Source organism: Hyaena hyaena, unplaced genomic scaffold (genome assembly GCF_003009895.1).
Source record: "Hyaena hyaena isolate Hyena2069 unplaced genomic scaffold, ASM300989v1 scaffold_153, whole genome shotgun sequence".
NCBI classification, from domain to species: domain Eukaryota; kingdom Metazoa; phylum Chordata; class Mammalia; order Carnivora; family Hyaenidae; genus Hyaena; species Hyaena hyaena.
The window spans coordinates 1,692,779-1,712,018 of NW_024080785.1; the positions used below are offsets into that span (position 1 = coordinate 1,692,779).

Consider the following 19,240-nt stretch of genomic DNA (forward strand, 5'->3'; position numbering starts at 1 on the left):
AGGATAAACTCCACAGAGTACGAAAATACAGAATGTCGTTTTACATGGGATAGTTTAAAGTTGAACATTTTGTGACTATGTATAACTGTGGGTGCGATGTATATATAATGTGATGTTATTTCAGGAGATGAAAAAAACCCATATCGCTTGCCTTTGTACATAGAGACATAGTTTCCTCCATGCATTATCCAATAGCGAATATTATGATACAATATTTGCATGCTATTTGAATTCATGAAAAAAAATTTTTTTCAATTAAAAGTGCCTCTCCCTTCTAGAAACCAGTGGATTCCAAATCTTCTCCAGTGGAATTAGGGGAAATTTAATTGGCACTGAGTCGATGACTGAGGGACCATGGCATGCACACATGGTCCAGGTATTTGAATCTCTTTCTTCCCTTTCAAGGAGACAGGATTATGATGGTTAATGTCAGGCAGCACCACCGGGTTCATTAGTTCAGGCCACAAAGTGTTAAATGTACTTTATTTCCATGAGAATAAAAGGGAAAATGCATATAAAACAGAAACCTATTGTGTAATCCACAGAAAAACTACAATTCTGGGACAGGAGGCATAGCATTTTATTTTATTTTATTATTTAATTTTATTTTTACAGGAAGCTTCTGAAAACTCAACACTTTGAGGCGGAAATGAATTTAATATTATGCTTTCATTCAGAATGTGAGCTGAGAAGTGTGTCAACCTGTGCAGCCCTGTCTACCTGCATTCCAACTTAAAATTGTCCAACATGATATAATATACACAGAGGGTTCTGCACAGCTACCTCTGAATAATAATGATATCGATAATAATTGTATTGGCTACCACTTTTATCCACACTTTTTAATGTGGCAGGTTTGTGCTGAGCATTTTGGATGTATTAGCTCATCTACTTCCCACAACAAACCTATGAGGGAGGTATTTTAGGCATTTTAGTATACCCATTTTAGGGGTGAGGACAATTGAGCTCAGACGTGGGTGGCCAACGGCTCAGGTTTTCCCAGGATGTGGGACTTCAGTGCTTATCCCAAGAAAGTAAGTCCTGGACAAACTGGATGAGTTAGTCTCTGTGAAGGTGATCTGCTTGATTTTTTTAAATAGTAGAAAGAGATTTAAGCTCTCCTCTTCTTGGCTGGTTAGATTTCCCACCTACTGCCAGCGCAGCTCTAGATTAGTCTATGATAGTTAAGTAGCCAAAACAGTCTTTGGCAGCATGGAATGGGGGTCTGGGCTGAAACTGGGGAATGTTATTTCACATGATGTAATTGAAAATGTCATCTTGCCTCTCTCTGTCCCCAACCGCTGAGCAGTGAAGCTGAACCTCCCTTTATATTTCCAAAGGGCTAGCGTGTCACTGTAATCTGACATTCAAAGCGAAAACCCACTCACCTTGGGAAGTGGATAGAGATGACACAATGGTCGGCCAGGGTCCTGCTTACAAAACTCCAGGGTGTGACACACCACATCAGCATTCATATCCGTGCTAAGCCTGGAGGGAAATAGGACAAAACAAAGGCTATTTAAGATCTCTCAGGCATTTAGGAAATAGAACCGATTTCAAAGGAAAGTAAATCTCCAGAACGGATTCTAGCATGGTCTTTGAGTCCAGCCCCGAGTAGCTGCGGATCAAAACGATTTCCTGCCACGTTGCTCTCTCTTCTGTTTGGAAGAAGGTCCTAGGGGTGGGAAGGGGGCATGAACAGCACTGAGCTGTGGTCAGCCTCTCACCTGGGCACTATGATTCTTTTCAGGAGAAGCCACAAATAAAATTGGGGAAAAAAAAATGGACAGGGGTATAATTTGATGGAAGGAATATTTTAAAGCTCACTAAAAGTCATTTATGATAAAGCCTTAAACACCTGAAATTATTTTCTTAGGCATAATCCAAATCATCTGCTTCCCTTTAAAATAAATATATTTCCCGGGGATCCTGGGTTGCTCAATCAGTGACGCGTCTGACTTTGGCTCAGGTTATGATCTCACGGTTCATGAGTTTGAGCCCTGTGTTGGAATCTCTACTGTCAGCATGGAGCTCTCTTGAAATCCTCTGTCTCCCTCTCTCTTCCCCTCCCTTGCTCGTATGTGTGCATGCTCTCTTTCTCTCTGAAAAATGGATAAATATTTTTAAAAATAATAAAATCAACATATTTCTTTACCTTATGGGAGAAAATACAATATGCTTGACTTTCCACACCCAGGATGGTGTAAGGAAAATGTTCTTTAAACATTTTGGTTTATGTCTAGTTTGAAGGGGCTAACACAAACCTTCCATATTCATTTTCTACCTGACACTCCCAAAACTCTTTTTACCAAGAAGAATGAGTACAATGTGCTGCTTCAAATGAAGGAACAAATAGAGCATGGATTTTTAGCAACTTTACCCAGTAAATCATTGATTCAAACCCAACCCAAACCAAACCAAGACAACAAAAAGAATCCATAAACATAGCTTGGTAATATCCAGAGACTAGTCTCAGAAACACAGTTCTAGATTTTAGAAGATGCTTTTTAGGATTTCTTCCCAGCTCACATGATCATTTAACTGTTCCCCTTCACCCACAGGGGCAGATTCCTAGCAATTGTGTAGTACTCGCTATGTCTTGGCCGTTGATTGGACCTCATTGGATGACTATTCAAGTAGGATCAGTCAGATTCTCTCTTATGGGAATTTGGAATTGGTATTAAAAACTTCAACCTCATTCTGAGCTGTTCCAGAATAACAGAAACTAGAGTAACTTGGGACTGTAATGTCATTTTCTGCCACATGGACTGAGCAATTGGAAAGTTAATCTATAGGATGGGGTTCAGGGGTCAGAACCCATTGTGTGCAGTGAGGAAGGCTGAGGAGAATGTGCCCCTGTATTCCTGGTAGCTTCTAAGTCCTGCTTCCATCCTTGTCTGAGACTTGGTAAGATGGATGGCTTCTTCAGCTTTTTTGAGTACCTGAGTTAAGAGGGAAAAAGAGAGTCATCTGTTTGGCCCCACGGTTTGGTTCCTTCATGAGAGGTGGAGGGGAAGGTAACTTAAAATATAAAAGAAGGCCACATCTTATAAGTTGTGGGGCAAGCTGTATGTTGCAGATAAAGTCCATTAGCAAACTAATGTCTACCAAGGGTCAGTAAATCAGGAGAAGGTGGCCATTTTCACACATCTTTTCTCAACTTAATGGTTCATTTATTTAACTGATGACTACTGTCTTTATGGGGGTTTGATATTTAGTGGACTCAAGACGGTGATAAATAGGCTCTGCTTAACTTTTTTTTTTTTTTTAAACCCTACAGCCAATATTCCATCTGTGGTAATCCAAGACCACTAACTAATCATATGATATCCAGGACCTATTCTCTTTCTCTGCAAATAGAACACAATTTCAAGTAAGTGAACTTGAATACGTGAGTGGAAATGAGGACCCCACAGACAGGCTGGTGGTCTCTACATTGAGGGTAGGAGAGAGGAACAGGCATATTCTTCCCAGAGTCCTCTAAGACCAGAGCTTTATCATCAAAAGACTGAAAGTGAGAAGTACTCCTTTGGACAAGAATAGAAAATGCTGAGCCTCCTAAATCCAGACAAGTGTAAGACCATTAGAATGTGCAAGAAGTGTAAAGAATGTAAAGAAGTGGCAAAATAGCACACGTGCTCTTTACCAACTGTGGGACAGAAAGCCTAGGCAACACACAAGATGTGAAATCCTTAGGAAATCTCCAAATTCAGAATATCCATTTCCACCCAACATTGTTTTCTTTTTCCCATAGTAGCGAAAAGACGAAAATGGTCACTTTTTTATTTACTTCTGTTTACCACCCTTGCAGGTATAGAGGTGTGCAGGAATGAGGCATGTGGTAGGGGATTAGGGAGGAGGGAGGAGGCTTCAACACATTTGGCAGAGCTAATTAACAAGTTTAATTAAGATCATGGTAGAATGAAGTCAATGATGATGATCATCACCATAAATCAAAAGAAGGGAGCAAGGTCAGGGTTAACAGACAGAGTAACAGCCTATGGCAGGGAGTGAGGACAGGGACTTGCACACATGAAAGTTCTCAAATTTAGCCCTTGATGTTACTTTCAAAGAAAGTTTATATATTAATATTTAGTCACAGAGATATACTCACAGCATTGAAAGAAGATCTTCCTTATGCAACTTAACACTTTTATCCTATTTCTGGACCACACTCACAGCGTACTATAAATTTATTCACTTGTATAAATCTTGTACAGTAGTCTCTTTTACCTGTAGTTCTGCCTTCCATGGTTTCCATAACTAGTGGTCAGCCACCGTCTGAAAGTAGACGATTCTCCTTCTAACACATCGTCAGGTCAATAGCCACCTAACTTACCTCGCAATGCCTATGTCATTCATCTCCCTTTATCCTATCACATGGGCATTTTATCATCTCCCATCATCACAAGAAGAAGGGTGAGTGCATTGCAATAAGATATTTTTAGAGAGAGAGAGAAAGAGAAAGACCACATTCACATAGCTTTTATTACAGTGTATTGTTTAATTGTTCTATTTTATTACTGTTGCTAATCTTTTCCTGTGCCTAATTTATAAATTAAGCTATATCACAAGTATGTATGTATAGGAAAAAATAGTATATATAGTTCAGTACTATCTGGTTTCAGGCATCTACTGGGGGGTATTGAAATGTATCCCCTCTGGATAAGGGGGGACCGCTGTAATTATCTTGTGAATGGCACAGATATTACATTGTATTTTTGTTGTCTAAAAACACATTAATTACATCTAATGTGTACTATGTTATGGACCCTGTTTCACATTTTTTTTCTAAAAAATGTTAGTAGTTTAGGCCCCTTATGATCTCGGAGACTTCCCACGTTTCGATACAAGAGTTTATGATTTAGAGGAAAGCGTAAATAAATCCCAGGAAGTAAGGTGCGATGTACAGGAGACAAGGATCAGCCTTGCTCTGGCAACCAACGGCATAATGGACGTGAAGGCCAGGTAGTGGAGGACCCAGCACCTGTCTGGCATTGGCCACTCCTGGGAGTAGCCCTTCCCTGTAGGATCTAGGTTCTTGGGGGAATATGCCTAAGTGCTTAGGTGTCCCACTTCCCAACAACATCCTGTGGCTCGCTTATGGGTAGGAAATATAATTGCTGAATAATTAGTCCATGAATCATTGACAACTGACTGGTGTGAAATAATGAGGAGGGATGCCCTCTGGGTTAGAAAAAATGTTTAATACTGGAAGCCTGAAACTGAGGTAAAACTAAATCATAAGGTTGTCATTTTCAGCACCTATATCAACCCCAAACTGTATGTGACTGATTCAAAGAAGTTGTAATAAAAGCACACCATAAGAGGAGAAATGTCTATCAGCAAACACTGAACACAGGTACTGGAAAATTCCTTGCAAACCAAACTAATGGTAGAAGAACCACAAAGGGAGACCATTTATTATAACTGTCTTTCTTCAAATGGCCCACCCCCTACTACTAAGAATTAGTGGTCTCCGGACTCTGAGTCATCACAAAGGAAAAAATGTCCTCTCCTCCCCACCACCTCTTCAGAGAGTGGCCCTGTTTTGGTGGCTTACTGGGCCCATTCTTCTCATCTTTGTCTTTTTTTTTTTTTTTTTTTTTCTAGGAGAGAGAGAGAGAGACAGCGTGAGCAGGGGAGGGTCAGAGAGAGAGGGAGTCACAGACTCCGAAATAGGCTCCAGGCTCTGAGCTGGCAGTCAGCACAGAGCCAGACACGGGGCTAGAACCCAAGAACCGCGAGATCATGACCTGAGTGAAAGTCAGACACTTAACTGACAAAGCGACCCAGGCGCCCCTCATCTTTGTCTTAAAACCACTCTAGCCAGCTATGGAAGAGCCATGAGTTTCTCAATAAACCCAGGCCACAGCCCTTTCACTCCCAGCACACTTGGTAGCTAATCTCTGGCGCCCCCTTTTGGGTATCTGCATGCACTGCCCTCTTTATCCTCTTGACTTTTTCCATGTACTTCTCAGGTTCCATGATATGGCCCAGTAGAACCTCTCTGCCAAGCTGGCATTTCCACCAGAACACCTAGCTCATACTAGGTATATAAGCAGATTCAATGAATAGGCTAAAAAGCTTTTCTTTTCCTGCTTTAATAGGTCCAAGCAATTTCTTTGGAGCTGTCCAGTCATAGCTCATCTATAGTGATAATTTTGTTCTTTTAATATAATTAATTCAACAAACGTTTACTGAAGGTCTTCAATATATATTGAAGACTCAAGCCCTGAAGATACAAAGCCCTCTTCTTACCCTCCTCCCTCCCTCCCTTCCTTCTTTCCATATATTCAGTATTTTGCTAAGGATCTGGAGATACAGAGATGAAAGAAATGCATCTCAGAAGGCTTTCAATCTAGTTAGCAACTCAGAAAAGTAAATAGACAATTAAATTACAAACAGATGTGGTAAGTGCTGTGCTATGGGTTTGCACAGGATGCTAGCAGTGCGAGTATGTGTATGTGTGTGTGTGCATGTGTGTGTGTGTGTGTGTGTATGTTGACGCTGGTGGGAATATCATCTGTCTTATCCCACCCTAAGTGCTAAAGTCAGGAAAGCTTCCAGAGGAAGTAACCCTGGAGCTGAGGTCTAAAGAAGCAGAATTTGTCTGGGGTAGAGGTTTTGGATGAGTCAAGCAGGGGGAACATCTTATTCAAAGGTCCTGAAGCAAAAAAACCCCTGGTGTGTGTGGGAAGTTACAAGTGGTTTGGAATGTGGTGTGCTGTGGAACAGCCAGGGATGCGTCTGAAAATGCCCTCAGGAACTGATTTATAAATAGCCTTGGGTATGTGGCTAAGGAATCCTGCAAACAGTGTGGAAACTGAAGAATTTTGCTAGTGCCGTATTAGTATGTTATTTAAAAGATACTTGGGCAGCTAGAATGTGGATTATTGACTTGTGCTAATGGGCAGGCCTGGAGTCCAGTTAGGAGGCAGTGACAGGAATAGAAGTATGAGCTAAAAAGAAAGGGTCCCTGCCTTCCAAACACTTGTACTCAATGGCTCATGAGAAATGATTTACCATAACAGAGTCAGATACATATAATAGGGGCAGGTGCACAGCATGACCAAGCACTGATTACCACCCTGGACTTTATAATTTTAAATTCCTTTTGTCTTTAAAATTCCACAGCTCTAGGCTACCTAGTTGTGGGGAATGGTGCCTCTGAGCCTCTCTACTTTGAGGCTAATGGCATATAAAAGAGGAACCACAGGAGAATGTTCATTGTAACACCATTCACAAGATAGAAAGCCAATCAACAACTCAAAAACCCATCAATGGGAGAGTGAGGGAATAGAGTCTTGTAGAAGAATAGAGTCTTGTAGAGATACAGTGGAATATTCTACACAGGCAGAGTGAGTGAACTACAGCAATGACACAACATTATGGATGAACCCTAGAAGACATATAAACCCAAGTGGTAGGTCCCAAAGGATTACAATGTGATACTGTCTTCAAAACTTTAAGAAATGACTAAAATAATATCTATGTTAAAGAAATATGTATAATAAATATATGAAAATTCTAATTATCTTATGCAATTATATATTACCATTAATTGTAATTATCATCATCAACATCTCAATTCATTAAGATTAATTTTCCAGATTACATATTGACACATATTTCTTATATATTATCCATAAATATATATATAACATAATATATTAACATAAGTATATGTACATATATAATAAAACTATAGGAAGAAGAAAACAAGAGAAAGATGACCATGGGATTTATGACCTGGGTGGAAAAAAGCATGAGAATGAATGAAAGAGGGACCAGATGGTAGAGTAAATTATAACCAAGGTCCTAGATTTAGTTCTGGGTGGTAGGTTTGGATGCTAATTACATTATTCAAAGTAACTAACTAAGTAAATAATAAGTATAAGAAAGTCATGTATAGATCCTTGATGAGAAAATGTCATAAACAAGAAGGAATAGGATTTTTCCCATCTAGTGCCCCTGAGCTCAAAAAAGAAAAGAAAGAGAAGAGAAAGAAGAAAGTGGACAGATTATAATGGCGCACGCAGGGGATCCTGAGGGGCAAGGGTTGGGGCTAGGGAAGTAGAGAGGGGCCAGGAAACCCATGAAGGAGGAGAGGGGAGAAGACCTAGGAAGAACGTGGCCTTGGAACACAGCTGGGATTGAAGGGAAAGACTAGTGCACTGTGGGAAGCTCAGGAGAAGGGGCCAAATCCCTGCGTCTAGACAGGAGGATCCGGTCACCTCTTGGTAAAATTTCTTCCGAAAGGCTCTTGAGGAGAAATTGAGCCAGATGCCACACGGTAATTCAAGGGGAGCCTTTGCCTCAAGTGATAGAGGATCTGAATCAGGTCTGAATGTTCCTCTATTAACAAGAACAGGAACACGGCTCAAGTCCTTGTGCAGTGAGTACATTGTGTGGGCAGAGGAGCCAGCTGTCTCCCAGCGTCCCTGTTCGCCCATGTCCTGGCACTGACTCAGGTCAATGTGCCGGCATACTCACAGCTTTATGATGTCTGGTCCAAACATTTCTATCACCAAATAGCAGGTCGTCTTCAAGAATAACTTTTCTAAGAAAAAATAAAGAAGGGGAAATAGATTATTTTTTATCCTGATGAATTTAACACGTGAGTTAAATATAATCATCTTTACTAAGAATTGATGATGAATGATGAATTTATCATTGATTCCAGTGATTAATTATAAGGGTTTGAGGGAAATGTTACAGTTAATGTATTCATTATTTCAGGTTTATATGAGTGCCATTTTGTTTACTGTACATGATAAAGATTACCAGTTTATTAAAACAATACAGTTAAATTGGGGGTTTTATTTTCTTTTGCACAGCAAGGAATATCTGAATATTGGTGAAGATCTCCTTTGTTGAAATAAAAGAAACAGGACTCATGTTAAAGTAAATAATCTCAAATATAGCTTTGTTAAAAAATACTCTTTTCTGGTGTTTATTTGAGAAAAAAGATTTCACTTGGTTATTTAGAGATAAAAGGAGATGGTCAAAATGTCCCTGCACTGCCATCTATACCAGAGATCACACACACACACACACACACACACACACACACACACACACGCACAGTAACAAAGCAATCTTCTTCCTCTCCATTGTGAGAGCACAGGGATGCTTTGTGGATTGATCTGTTTGCACAATGAAGCCTGTTTGCTCTCCGGTCCTGTTTTTCCAGTTTGTAAGTCAAATGTGGAACCTTGAGAATTAGGACCTTAGCACAATTAGGACAGATGGGTTGTCCTGGTAAGAGATAGGAATCTCTCTGGTGGGAATTTATCTCATCATGCTCATCTCAAACTGGGCTACCCACACCTTGTTTGGAGAGGATGGTCGTGAAAGAATAGGAAAGTATGGGAAACCCTCTCTGGTACTTAATTTTTACTCACTAGTAATAATATAAATATTACTTTTATATTACAACACATCTATTCAAAGAACTTTATTTTCTACAGTAAAGCAGTGACTTCAAACACACTGTGAGTAGAAACTTAAAATGATATCCCCACTTTGACCTTACAGAAATGAAAAGAACCATGGGGAAATACTATGACATCTCATGACAGCAAATTAGATAACTATGTGAGATGGGCAAATTCCTAGAGAGACAAACTGACAAAATTGACTCAAAAATAAATAGACAATCTAGATAGACCTATAGCAAGAGACCAAATTAGTAATCAAAAGCTTCCCACAAAGAAAAGCCCAGAACCAGACAGCTTCACTGGTGAATTGTACCAAAGAGCTGAAGAAAGAATCTGAATAGATTTACTCCAAAGAAGATATATGGATGGCCAATAAGCACATGAAAAGATGCTCAATATCTTTAGCTATTAAGAGAATGCAAATCAAAACCACAATGAGATACCACATCATACCTCCTATGATATGCTATAATAAAAATTACAAATAATGGGGGTGCCTGGGTGACTCAGTCGGTTGAACGTCCAACTTTGGCCCAAGTCATGATCTCATGTCATGAGTTTGAGCCCCGCTTTGGGCTCGCTGCTGCCAGTGCAGAGCCTGCTTTGGATCCTCTGTCCCTTTTCTTTCTGCCCTTTCCCCACTCATGCTCTGTCCCTCAAAAATAAATTATTTTTAAATGACAGATAACAGCAAATATGGATGTGGAGAAATTAGAAACTTCATATACTGCTGGTGGGAACATGAAGTGGTGCAGCTATCTTGGTAAATGGTCTGATAGTTCCTTAAATGGTTCAATATAGAATTACAATATGATACAAGTCCACTCTTAGGTATACACCCTAAAGAATAAAAATTATATATAAACACAAAATTTTGTGCATAAATATTCATAGTGGCATTATTTAAAATAGCCAAGAAGTGGAAACAAGTCAACCCAAATGCCCATTAACAAATAAATGAACTAAATGGGCTATATCTATACGATAGAATATTATTCAGCTGTGAAGAGTAATGCAGGTCTGATATATGCCAGACATGCTGATATATATAGCATTTAAAACATTATGCTAAATAAGAGAAACATAATTCCATTGATATGAAATGTCCATAAGAGGCAAATACATAGGGACAGAAAATGGGTTAGTCGTGTTTAGGCCTAGGGAGGATGGATAAGAACAGCTTAGAGGCGTGAGGGTCCTTTCTGGTACGATGAAAATGTTCTAAAATTCATTGTGGTGATGGATGCACATGTATGAGAATATACTAAAAGCTGTTGAAGTATACATTCTAATTGGGTGAATTGCAGAAGGCCAGAGAGAGAGAGAGAGAGAGAGACACTTAAGCAGCTTCACATCCAGCGCAGAGCCCAACCCAGGCTCGATCACACAACCATGAGATCATGACCTGATCCAAAATCAAGAGTTGGACGCTTAAACAACTGAGTCATCCAGGTGCCTCCTCAATACAACTGTTCTAAAATAAGAACCTCTCTTTCCCCTGGGTGCTCCTCTACAGGGGAGTTGCAGCAGAGAGTGTCATGGGACTCAGAGACCTGATTTCAGCATTCACAGGCCTGCTTCTGGCCTTTGATTACTTACCCCTTTTGGGTTTCAATTTCTCATCTGGAAAGTGTGGGAATGGAATTCAGTCTCCTTCACTAGACCATCTAGGAAGTTTGGAGAATTATGTAACAGATATTGAAAATGACATGAATTGGCAAAGCACTCTGGAAGCCAGTTTCAAGTATGGTTAATGTAGAACTAGTTGAGCCGAAAGCTCAGCAATATTTATTCTTGCAGTACTGCTTGAAAGACAGAAAATTCATCTTCTTTCTGGTACAATAAGAGATGCTGGTGTGTGTGTGTGTGTGTGTGTGTGTGTGTGTGTGTGTGTGTATTTTATTAGAACCTTGTTTTGCTCAAGTTGAACTGAGTGGCTGCAAGTTTCTCCTTGCTCTCTGAGCAGGACCCTCCAAATGATCCATTTCTCAGACAGATTTGGTGATCATTCTCAGATGGCTTCTGTGATGGTTAAGAGTGAGAGGCTCCTGGAGCAATGGGTAGTGTGGAACAGGAGATGGCTCCTTGAGAGCTAAATTCTAGATCAGCACAGAAAGGTACAGAGTGAAGATATCCAAAGTTTCCAGAGCAAGCCAGACAGGGCCCAGTTGGCATGGTCAGATGTCACCTCGTCGTTACTTATACAACCCCAGAAAAGACTGGTACCTATATATTGCTAGTCACCTATTAGATATAAAATATATACAGTTAAACCATCGGTGACCAGGAAGGTACAGAGCATTTAATTTCTACAGAGTCAAGCAGACTTGGAACAGCATAGGAGGGAAAGAAAATGTGGCCATTCTCAATGGCAAAGGAGGGTAAAAAAGGAGCAACTAAGCAGTCATCATACATTAGATGTACACCTGTATGTGTATATAAAACCCAGAGCATTCTACGTTGTAAATCACAACAACCTTCATGTTTTCCATGACGAAGTTTTTTCATAAGAACCTTTTGAAAGAGTGTTTATTTTTACTCTCATTCTACAGGGAGGAACATTAAAGTTTAGAGTGCTTAAGGCCCCAGATCACAGATCTATTGCATGGTTCACTAAGACATTAGATTTTTACTCTAAAAGCCCATTGTAGTATGCATTTCAATGCACTTAGGACATTTTATTTATGCTCAGGTTTGGTGAGTATTGTGATACACTAGTTACTGGTGTGAAATTTGAGGCAAAGAGAGATTAATTGACCACAGAGTTAGTTCTGTGTCTGTGTATTCTAGTTTGCTTGTAGGCTTTCAGAATCTATTGAATGTGAGGAGAGTTGCCTTCCTCATTTTAAATCTACGTGAGTTTTTAACTATCATATTCCACAAAGATAAGATTTTTGCATAGATGACCCAAGAAGGTGAAGTCCTAACTAGGCTCTCAGGGCATATGAGTATGCTGACCCCTAGTGAGAATGATTCCATTAATCATTTTTTCCATTAACAATTCTGAGATTCTTCCAAGGTGTTTACTAATGAGAGCCAGAGGCAAAAGCAGCAGGTGAAACTGAAGGTCAGTAAAGCTTCGCACAACTCAAAAAAATCGTCTTCCCAGGCAAGGAAAGACCAACTTGATTTACTGAGTGATTATTCTCAAGAATGTTGCCTACATGCTTTCAGACTGCTAAGGTTATGTCTTCTGAACTTGTTTTGCTTTGGAGGTAAAAGCAATACTATTTAAAAATAATAACTGTGTGTTGAAGTGTGTAATTTCACTTCCTCTGTCCCCTCATTCTCCTGGCACACCAGACAGAAAGCAGTATTGGACACAAATAGGCACTATGGCTCAGGCCCATTTCATTTTCAAGAAGGAGAAATCCTGAGCTCAGAGACAGACTATCTTTGTCACCCTCTATAGTTCGCGTGACCATCCTACACACTGTTTTCCACATTTATAAAATGGAAACAGATTGTCCACCATGCCTTTATGTATGTCAAGTGAAAGAGCCTTTTAGCTGAACGGAGTACCTTATTTCTATCCAGCGGTAAAATATTAATTAATAAAATGAAAATAACCTCAAGCACCATTCTTAACCCTTTGAAATTCCTCCCATTGAAAGGAAACCCACCACTGAAAACTGAAATACCAACTTTGCTTCCCTTGGGAAAGTGTCAACTTGTATTTTACCAGAATCTGACTTTCCACCTTAGCAGACTCTGAAATTTCCCGTGGTGAGTCGGAAGGAGCTAGGATGGTACCTTGCATAGCAGCAATCTTGGTCCATGTTTTACATTTTCCTAGTACATTGGGAGAGGATAATCTGGGAAGTATGATTTTTGCTGAGACTTTCATCTTTAAGCAACACTACTTGCCCTAAAAAGAAAACAAAACTGGGTATCTCCACAAACCCCAAAACACAATTAGGCAAGGATAAGCCGCTCACAGCCACAAGGTGTGTGGGTTATCAACATCTGGGGGGTAGAAAGTAAAGGAAAGCAATAAAATACCAGATAAACCTGAGAATAGGGGTAGCCCCCAATAGTACCTAGGTATTGCCTAGGAAGCATGGTGGGCCAATTAAACAACAGCAGCTGAGACGGGGAGGGGCTGTGGCCACTGTGATAGCAGATAACTACAAGGGGCTCTGGGTTAGAAGGACTAAGGGGCTGGCATGGCCAGGCATCTACAATTTCTAAAAACTAACCTACCAGGGACTCCTTTCAGGCTCGCGTCCATGCTGAGGAGAAATTGCTCGGTTTGGCAACAAAACTGAGCTGGACAGAAGCAAAGGAAAGAAAATCCAGACCAAAGTGGGCAGGGAAACAGTCAGAAACTCCGAAAGTACGCTCCCATGTGTGAGTGTGTGTGTGTGTGCGTGGTTGTGTGGTTGTGTGTGTGTTTTAGCACTACATAAGAACAACAGATAAAGTTCTGTGCATTTAGAAACGTACCCTGAACCACTTCTCTTTTTAAGAGTTTTGGAAAACTAATTTCACATAAAAATGAGCAACAGAAATGTATCTAGGTCGACTCCCATACAAAGTTATTATAAGAAAAAAAAGAATAAGGAACAAAATCCCGTCCCTATAGAGAGGCAAAAGCATGCCAGAATGTCAAGCCCAAAAAAGGATTAAAACATAACATAGTATTTCAAAATGAGCTAAGAAGCATTAATAAAATGCTTTAAGTAATGAAAGAACAACAGAAATCAGAATTAGAATAATTCTGGACATGGACTAAAAGAACACAAGGAAGAATACAAGATTATAAGAGAAATGAAGTCTAAACCAAAATGAAGACAAGAAGTGAATACAAGGTCTAATGTCTTAAGAAAAACACAAGGTGAACAAACAAAACCTTCTGGGGTGCCTGAGTGGCTCAGCCAATTGCGCATCTGACTCTTGATTTCAGCTCAAGTCATGATCTCATAGTCATGATACTGAGCCCTGAGTAGGGCTCTGTGCTGAGTACGGAGCCTACTTAAGATTCTCTCTCCCTCTGCCCCTCTCTCCTGCTTGTGTGTTCTCTTTCTCAGGAAGGAAGGAAGGAAGGAAGGAAGGAAGGAAGGAAGGAAGGAAGGAAGGAAGAAAAAGAGAAAACTTTCAAGATAAACAATAAATGAAAGGAGAGTAGTATTCAAGGGATAGGCAACATATCAAGGTTAGGCAAAGAAGATTCAAAATATAGATACTAGAAATCCCTGAAAAAGAAAACTAAATCAAGGAAACTGAACAAGTAAACTTTCCTGAAATTATTTAAAAAATAAATTTGAGAGCACATTGCATGCCTGAGAACATCAATATACCACAACCAACACTGAAACATATTCTAGTTGGATGACTGAATTTTATAGAAGAGAGGAAAAAAACGTCCTTTGAACTTCTAGGCAAAACCAGCAAGTGGTTTGCAAGTAAACGGAACTTTATTATCAGTAGGCTCTTTAAAGACACATTTAAGATACTTAGGGAAAGCAATTGTGTGGCAAGGATTTATGCATCCAGAAAAACAACTGACTTTCAAGTGTAAAGGGCACAGGCAGCTTGTTATTAACATGCAAGAATTTAGGGAATATTGTTCCCATGAGCCCTTCCTGAGGAATGAGTTGTAGACAACAAGTTGGCTAGAGAGTCATCCTCATAAGGGCTGAAGGTGAACATCAATCAAATAGTTGCTGATGGGACTGAGACTGACTGGGGGTGAGAAGGGAATGGATATGGCATGGAACACCTGTATGCTCAGGTCACAGAGGGCAATGATTACCAAGTGTGGAGAAACGGGAAGAGTATATGCAAAGAACAATTTTGATTGCTTTCAGTGATTATAATGTATATTAATGGTAGCAGCACTAGGATTGATATTCAGAGACTGTTATACGTGTAATGATGGATAGGTGAATGAGTAATTTTGGATATTTTTATCCCTTTGTCCTTGAGAACTAGGACTTTGAGTGCAGAAAGGAGATACAGATCTGATACAGGAGAGGTTAAGAAGAAAATCCTGCCGAAAAAAAAAATCCTGTAGGCCTGAATTTGACTTTGAAGTGTCAGTATGACCTCATGAGACATTTTACCTTAAAATCATATATAATATAGGTAAATGTATGTATACATATTTGTAATTATATGTATTTTTTCTATCACTGTCTACTGAAGAGGCTTACAAAGAATGACCAACTCAGTAGCAATGAACATTCCTATGTACTCAGATTGTGGTCTTAAAATACAATTTCCCACTAACAGAAACCAGCGTTCCTCAGGGAAATGACTGGTTTCAAGCCTGGCACTGGAAATGTATAAGACAGGGCTGGGGCATCTTGTCATACTAATCAATGAGGAAGCTATCAAAGGTCACTTAGGTTCATATCGCAAGGACTCAGGAGCTAGTGTGAGGAACTTCCTACTGGTCAAACATGAGACAATTTGAGTTAGGAAAGGATAATAATTGAAATAGACCCAAACTCATCAAATACGCAAAATTTTAAGAGTTCGGAATGATATTTTTAAAGAAAACGAATTGGCTACTATGGGACACTAATAGAAAGGCAACGAATCATTTGAAAACTGCCAAGTAGAGCAAAGGAATCTGGCATTTATCCTGCCTTTCCTACTATGAACAATACCATTGTGGACTGGGAGGAAAACCCATCTCTAAAATATGATGGGAGCACGTGGGTGGCTCATTCGGTTAAGTGTTCAACCCTGAATTTTGGCTCAGGTCATGATCTGATGGTTAGAGAGTTTGAGCCCTGCATTGGGCTTCACGCTGATAGTGTGGAGCCTGCTTAAGATTCTCTCTCTCTCTGCCTCTCCCTGCCCTCCCAAAAAATAAATAAACTCAAAAAGTTTTAATATGATGATGATGAGGCAAAGTGTCTCTAAGGTACTTCCACCACTAAATATAATAAAATGATATATTAGAATAGCATCATTTTGCAACCCCCAGTGAACTAACAGATTTGATTAGTGAGCATCAAGAGCTGCTAATGTCAGAAAAAGAAAAAAGAGAAAGCCACTTATAATGGCCTCCTGATGAAAGAAAATATCACCATTTATAGTCTTGTCAAAGAAATCAAATTGGAGTCTGATCAAGCCTCTGGATCTAGCTGCAATTTTCAGGAAATAAAGAACACAGAGCAATATATTCAATCATACCACAGGGAAACAATCAGCAAAATCCAGACTGTGGGAAACTCTACAAGGCAAATCCCACAATTAAATTAAATGGAAAGGGAGGGATGGAAAGGAAAGTTAGAGATTAAAACGAACTGAAGAGACATACCAAAAATATTTTTTAAAATGTTTAGTTATTTATTTTTGGGAGAGAGTCAGAGCACGAGCAAGGGAGAGACAGAGAGAGAGGGAGAAAGAGAATCCCAAGCAGTCTTCATGCTGTCAGCAAAGAGCCCAAGGCGGGGCTCAATTCCAAGAACCATGAGATTATGACCTGAGCAGAAACAACCAACAGAGCTACCCAGACATCCCAGGGCTTGACATATGAAAAACGTTAAGAGTAGGCAAGACTAGGGTGTAGCGAATGCCCACCTGGGTAATAAAACTACAGAGCAATGCAAAAAAATGAGTACAGTAAAATTCAGGATGTGGTTCCTTTAGGTAAAAGAATGCATTTATGATGGAATGGGGCTTCTAGAGTAGCTACCTATCTGTTCCTTCTTGACCTGGGCTATGTTAACAAGGGTATTCACATTTTAATAACTAATAAAGTTATATATTTATTTTGTGCAGTTTTCTACGTTTGATTTGTTTCCTCCAAAAAAAAAGTTAAAAGATTACCCACTGAACAATACCATACATTGTTTACGTATTCATACAAGTGAATGTGAAAGTATTGCTTTTGACAAGAACAATACCCATCACGCTTATGCGAGTGGTTCCCTCTGGGGAGATGGAAGGAGAATGGAACTGGGAGAGAGAGGAAGCCAAAGGGTGCTTCTAGTTTATCTGCCACAGTCTAATTCCACAAGGGAAAGATGATGTAAATAAGTCACAATCTTAGCAATGATCAATCTGGGACATTGTAAACACATGTGTGTGTATTATTCTCTCTTAGTCTTTAGATTAAATTCCAAGACATTTAGCTTGTGGATGCATATTGTGACTGAATGCAACAAATCCTCTGAAAATGCTGTGGGACTACTGGCATGGCATGCTACGTAAACCAAAGACACAATCACCAGGAGCCAAGCCTCCTTCCTCTGAAAAAATTTATCCTTGATGGATTTGTTTCTTCACATTAAAGGAATGACAATTTGACTCTCAAAGAAGTTTACTCACTGTGACTGCTCACCTAATACTATTCTATAAGGGAAATAGAATCAATATTTTCTCAATTTTGTGGAGATTGAAAGAGAATATACAACTTGTGTACATCATCAATCCATTCCTTACTTTTTGGAGAATGGGTAAGATGAATTTATTGAGATCCAATTCAAATCCATGGAATGTTTCCAGATTATTTTCCTGTTGTTGTTGTTGTTTTTAAGATCACTTGTCTTCTCCACTTACATAAAGCTCTGTGTGGGTAAGGCTGTGCATGTATCTAGGAATCTACATTTGGTTAAATTAACACAAATCATTGAAAATTATCCATTTTTATTATTTTGACTTTCTTGGTACTTAAAGCAATGAACCCCAATTGGTCAAATCATTACAAATGTGAAACATGAAACAATTGGCCAGTCTACATTTTATTCCCTAAATATCCTTAACAACCTTATTCTGCGATGGTGGAAAATGAATGTCTGGGGAAAAAATTGCCTCGAGTGGTGTGTGTGTGTGTGTGTGTGTGTGTGTGTGTGTGTGTGTAATTTCTATGAGCCCCATAAGAATATCAACTCACATAACTAACTCAGTCATAGTGAGACAACAAAGCCGACCCACAGCCACATGACCCTTCTTTATTTACCAGGAAGGTAGCTGCACAGTCTCTCCATCGAGGCCTCCACCGTGGAGTTGTGAACTTGAGCAAGCTGTTCGATCACGGATACCACCGCCACACAGGCTGCAAGGGGACAGAAGAACTCGTCAGCAGTGTCGTATAGAAACTGTGCTGGAGGGCCCGGGGGCGGGGGGGCAACATGGGGGAGAAGTAGGGGGCTCCGTACTTCCCGCACCTCTCAACCAAAGAAGGGTGGAAGCCAAAGGACTCTGAACCCCAAGTCTGGGAGGAAAGGAGACGGATTCTAGTAGGAAGAAAACGGGAAATCCAGATGGCCCCAGCGTTGTGTGATTGCGAACTGGGGGTGGGGTGATTAAAAGGAAGCATGGAGAGGAGGGATCCTGGTCTGCGGAAAGACAAAGGGAAGAGAAAGAGTGGCTGGGGAAGCTCAGGTCTGTATTTGGACAAGAGAAAAACCTCGGCCTGGGACGGAGAAGGATCCTGTCATCCTATCTCTAACTACGGGGCTTTCCTCAGACTGGGGCCGGCTGTCCTGTTCGCCTTCCTGGGGAAGAAGAGGGGAGTCACCTCGGGGTTCAGTGGTGCATCAGGGACGCAGTCGGCAGCAGGAGGAACCAGTCCCAGCCCACAAGTGTTGCACCACAGCGGCGGGATTACATTTCCGGTGGCATCGTTAACGCACACAGAGCGGGAGTTTAAAATCCAGCGAAGCGTGGAACATAGGAGACGGCAGAGCGAGACAGCCGCCTCGACTGCGCCAGTGGCGCAGTGAGGACGGATCCACAGTGGGACATTTGGTCCTTGATGAGGGGACTGGGGGTCGCCATTTTTCTCCCCACAACCACCAAGGCGGGGCCTTAGGGATCCATCCCCCCCCTCCCCCCAC

At 40.4% G+C, this 19,240-nt stretch overlaps 1 protein-coding gene across 3 annotated transcripts in view; it reads right to left on the reverse strand.

Moving 5' to 3' along the window:
- AOAH (acyloxyacyl hydrolase) overlaps positions 1 to 19,240 on the reverse strand; it is a 168,920-nt gene that overhangs the window by 123,657 nt on the left and 26,023 nt on the right. For 2 of the 3 annotated variants that reach the window (XM_039239154.1, XM_039239156.1), the window contains exons 2-4: positions 18,361 to 18,456; positions 8,497 to 8,563; positions 1,389 to 1,488 (exon numbers count right to left, since the gene is read on the reverse strand). In XM_039239154.1, coding sequence (XP_039095085.1) covers positions 1,389 to 1,488; positions 8,497 to 8,563; positions 18,361 to 18,456 — 263 coding nt within the window. Of the gene's footprint in view, positions 1 to 1,388; positions 1,489 to 8,496; positions 8,564 to 18,360; positions 18,457 to 18,921; positions 19,097 to 19,240 lie in introns of those variants that run through there. The other variant, XM_039239155.1, reaches the window with a different exon arrangement.